The following is a 5,019-nucleotide window of genomic DNA, read 5'->3' as shown; positions in this document are numbered from 1 at the left end:
GACCCTTCCTCAGAACTGTTCTGAGGAAGGGTCACCAGACCCGAAACGTTAACTCTGTTTTCTCCTCCACAGATGCTGCCAGACCTGCTGAGCTTTTCCAGCAACTTTGTTTTTGTACCTTCACGTGTCTGTATCGTTCCTCCTCATCCAAACAGATCCTGTGTATGTGTAGGGCTTGTCCGTACAGGATGGCTATTTTAATATGTTTAGGATGGAAGCTAAAGAAGAGCAGCATTGTGAGGTTATCCGTAGGCTTGCGGTGGAGGGAGGTACTGAGGTGTCTGGCCCTGATGGATATGCGTGTGTCCAAGAATGAGACTGATTCTAAAGTGTAATCCATGATGGTGGGATGAAACTTGTTGATATCGCTATGTAGTTGTTTCATTGATTCCTCGCCATGAGTCCAAAGGAAGAAAATGTCATCAATGTATCTGGTGTATAGTGTTGGTTGGAGGTCCTGTGTAACAAAGAAGGCTTGTCTGATCCTGTGCATGAAAATGTTGGCATGGACTCAAAACGTTAGCATGCTCTGTCTCCATGGATGTTGTCTGACCCGGTGTGATCTCCAGCATTTGTTGTTTTCAGTACAAGTAGGGGTTACTGTTTAAAAAAATCAGGGCCTGCCCACTTAAAACAGAGATTAGACGAAAGCTTTTACCTCAGAGGATTGAATCTTTCGAACTCTCTTCCTGAAAAGTTAGCGAAAGCAGTCCTGGAATATTGTTAAGGCAGAGATTCTTGTCAAGCAAGGGAATGAAAGGATCGTAGGAGTAGACAGAAATACGAATTTGATGTTACAATTTTTTCAATGATGATCTTTTGAATGGTGTTGCAGGCTCGAGGGGGCTGAATGACCTAGTCATGCTGCATATTTTCATGAGAATAGGTATAGAGAGCAGGAGGTGAGTCTTGGGAACAGGGAAATTGAAAAGAATGTATTCTTCATACAGAGGGGCTAGAAAACGATAAAATAGTGAGACAAGAAATACAATAACAATTGAAAGAAGTGACTGTGTATTTGAAAAAAGTTACTAGGAATACAGCACAAAGACAAATTCAATGTTTTAAGGCTGGATTGGTGGTATGATAGGATACATTAGAATGGATTTACCTTCCTAAAAATGTGACATGATTGAGGATTGTGTCCTACAGCAATCAGTCCATTTTCAGAGGTAATCACAAATAAAATGTTCTCAGATGCCTCTAAACTGAAATTTTAAAGTCTAATTTGCAGCAACAAGGCAAAAGAGAGAGGCCCCAGTTTGTGTAGGCATTTTACAGCATAGGTCAAAAATTTATCTGGCAAAAAGACAAATGTGCAGTTAGTCCCAGTTTCTCACACTTACGTGCATGTGGGCTCCATGCCCTGGTACTCCCATGAATATCCAATCCATTTTACTGGATTCAGAAATGGCTGGGATAAAATATGGTCGCTTATAGTGCTGTCTCAGGATACTTGCTGCACTGGAATCACAGTTACTCCTGTGGAACAAAAGCAGAATGAACAATCAGCAAAGGGAACTGGCTTCCCTCTTCCTCCTGCAGCTCCCACCCCATACCCTTCTATAGGTTGATTATGAATAACAACATATACCTGTACACAAGGAAGCAATAAAGCCTAAACGGCTCCATATTCATCACCAATACATTGCCCAGACCGGACATTGAGATAAACATCTTGAGTGGACAGGAAACATTCTCTCCTGATACCAGCTGTGACTACATTCAGGCTTAGTGCTAGTTCTATGGTGCATCCTGTTATACAGTGTGATGAATGCCATTCCTGAATACTCAGTTATGATCACTTTGAAGATGATGTTGCTTATGTGAACTGTCAAGTAAACGGAAGTGGCTAACTCGAGAGTGACAATACTGGAATGCATAACCATCAACCCTGCAAATCAAGGCACTTCCATATACCCACTATTCTAGGTCTATAAATGAATGAAGGAATAACTTTCATTCATCATATAAACAAATTTAATCACATACTAAACAGTTAATGGATGAAAATATTCACATTTAAAAAATAAATTTATGATAGGCAATCTCATGCTTGTCAGTCATTTGTGTTTCTCTAATGAGAGAGCTAGAACTATGGTGGCTTTACCTTTAAGCAAGATAGCCACGCAATGCAAGAGTGATTAAGAGCCTACACTTTACACACAAGATTTATTTACTGAGAGACATATTCCAAAAATGCATTTTCAAATCTCAATCAACACATTTATAGTTTGCTACTATAAAAAGGGGGCACAAGAGAATTCTGAAGTAATGCCAGTACCTTTATACAGTTAAACATCCAATTAATGTAACATTAACAATTTGTCTGTTTCACAATTTCAGCTCAAACTTTATTCTTAATATTGTATGCTAATCGTTAGCCGAGAGGTGATATGCATGTAGTAAACTGCCAGAAGTTACATTGCAATCTTTCTGTAGTTCAAACGGAACAGTATCCTGTGCAAATTATATATTAACAAAGGCTATAACCACACACACAGATGACACAGCCTCAAGACTAACAGTCAAATTCCTGGGCTAACATATTTTGTTTTGGACATTGGAGCTACTAGAATTGTTTAATTTAGCCAGCTTTATCACTAATCCTGTGTTTGTTTGGAAGGGACAGATGTGGTAAAGGAATGAGTAGGGCAGATTTCCTTCATTATCTAATCATTTTAAAGCCAATATTGTCTATATATTACAGCACCAACTTATTTGCGATGAATAAGCAGCTTGAACAACGAAGCTCTACTCTAATCCACAATTACCCCAATACATCTTAGTACTTTTTGGTATCAGCATTGTAGCTTGAAATGAGAACTGCGTGTGAGAATCTGTGTCTGAATTTTCCTTTTTGCCAAGGGGTGTGTTTATGGATGTTACTATATTGGAACAGTTAATAAGTAATAGTTACTGTATCCATTATTCTGTTAAGTTTCCAATCTGTTAAATTATTTTAAATTCCTCTTTCTTTCATTGTATTTTAACTAGTGTTTAAATAAATTGTGTTTTGCTTAAGGTTGAGCAGTTTGACCAGTTGTATTGCATCTAAGACACTTTACATGTGCCATTAAAATAAGAAAAAGTTAGTCTACCCTCTTAAAATATTTTTGAGGAGATCTGATCTGGTCCTTAACACTCAAAACCAATTTCACTTTCAATCCACTGTTCCTTTGTGGACTTAAATTTATCCGATCCCCAAGACAATCACCAACCTTCAAATGGCTGTCATATCATTCTTGTATTTGATACTTCCCAAAGCAATGGAAGCTGGTTCTAATTTTAAGATCCTTCAACTGCTTGAAAGTGTTAATTAATCTGTCATCAATATAATTTATGGAAGATTTGTATTTTTTTAAAATCACCATATTTAAATAACATCCCAGAAATAATTGTGAAACAGAATCTGAAAGTGAGCAAGCAACTTAAAACAATCACCAGGAAAAATATTAAGAAAATTATCAGGACTAAAATTTGATAAGTCCACAGCCTTGATGGGCTTTGTCATAGGATAGTAAAAGGACTGGGGCACTTAAAAGTACCTTGACATCATCAAGCATAGTCAACATGCATTGTGTGAAAGGGGAATCATGTTTGATTCATTAATTAAAGTTCTTTAAGTAGCAAGCAACATAGATAAAGGAGAACTGATGAATGTACTGGACTTTGATTTCCACAAGGTGCTTGCAAAAGGTGACACATCAAAGATTACTACAGCTCATGTATGGGGGTTATCATTCAATACTGACTCAAGTTTCCTTTAAATCTTACAAAGTCATACAGTACGGAAACAGACCCTTTGGTCCAGCTTGTCCAAGGTTTCCCAAACTAAATTAGTCCCATGTGGCTGCATTTGACCCATATCCTCTAAACCTTTCCCATTCACATAGCTATCCAAATGTCTTTTAAATATTAAAACTATACCTGCATCTAACAGTTCACCCCACAAACAAACCACCCTGTGCGAAAAAGTTGTCCCTCAGGTTCCTTTTAAACCTTTTCCCCCACCTTAAAATTATGCCCTCCCCTACCATAGGGAAAAGATTTATTCAAGTTATCTATGCCTTGTGATTTTATAAATCTGTATAAGGTCACCCCTCAACTTCCTACACTCCAGTGAAAAAATGTCCTGACGAACGTTCGGCCTGAAACGTTGACTTCCCTGCTCCTTGGATGCTGTTTGACCGTGCTGTGCTTTTCCAGCTCCACATTTATTGACTCTAGCTTCCAGCATCTGCAGTCCTTACTGTCTCCAGCCTTTCCAGCCTCTCCTTATAACTCAAACCCAGTTTTGGTAACATCCTTGTAAATCTTTTCTGCACCCAATTTAATAATATCTTTCCAAAAGCAAGGCCCAGTGTAGGCTGCCCTTTTCTCTGTGTTAGACGGACAACTCTCCAAGGTCCTGCTCATTTATTTTTCCATCTTCTTACAATTTATAATTCATGTCTGATAACCACCAAATTATGACTTCTCTTTCATGCCCTTTTCTTCTGGGGGAGCTGGGATTGCTGACTTGCAATCCACCCACTGTCCTCCCTCATCAGTCTCCCTGCCTCTGAGTGTGTGTATCTGTGCATGCTTACATGTGCATGTGCATGCCTGCCTGCATGTATATGTGCACATGTGCATGTGCATGAGTGCATGCGTGTGTTTACCTGCATGCACATGTGCATTTGTGCGCATGCATGTGTGTCTGTGTGCGTGCGTTTGTGCGCATGCGTGTTCATGTTTACGTGTCTGCGCGTGTTCGTGTTTACGTGTCTGCATGTGTTCGTGTTCGTGTTTATGTGTCTGTGTGTGTTCGTGTTTATGTGTCTGTGAATGTGTGTGTTCATATTTATGTGTATGTTTGTGTGTTCGTTCGTATTTATGTGTATGTTTGTGTGTTCGTGTTTATACGTATGTTTGTGTGCTTTCGTGTTTATGTGTCTGTGTATGTTTGTGTGGTCGTGTTTATATGTGTGCGTGTTCGTGTTTACATGTGTGTGCGTGTTCGTGTTTACATGTGTG

The 5,019-nt window shown here is 39.0% G+C and overlaps 2 protein-coding genes across 2 annotated transcripts in view; both read right to left on the bottom strand.

Annotated features, from left to right (window-relative positions):
* The window catches only part of LOC109914298 (plasmolipin), an 83,054-nt gene that overhangs the window by 8,588 nt on the left and 69,447 nt on the right, over positions 1 to 5,019 (bottom strand). The window lies entirely within an intron of this gene.
* The window catches only part of LOC125480997, a 5,783-nt gene continuing 1,135 nt past the window's right edge, over positions 372 to 5,019 (bottom strand). Inside the window, exon 2 of the mRNA XM_048605693.1 lies at positions 372 to 1,482. Within this exon, the coding sequence (XP_048461650.1) occupies positions 1,323 to 1,482 (160 nt within the window). The 3' untranslated portion in view covers positions 372 to 1,322. The remainder of the gene's footprint in view (positions 1,483 to 5,019) is intronic.

This window comes from Rhincodon typus, chromosome 15 (genome assembly GCF_021869965.1).
Source record: "Rhincodon typus isolate 14 chromosome 15, sRhiTyp1.1, whole genome shotgun sequence".
Classification (NCBI taxonomy): Eukaryota; Metazoa; Chordata; class Chondrichthyes; order Orectolobiformes; family Rhincodontidae; genus Rhincodon; species Rhincodon typus.
This window is presented reverse-complemented; position numbering and strand designations above follow the sequence as displayed.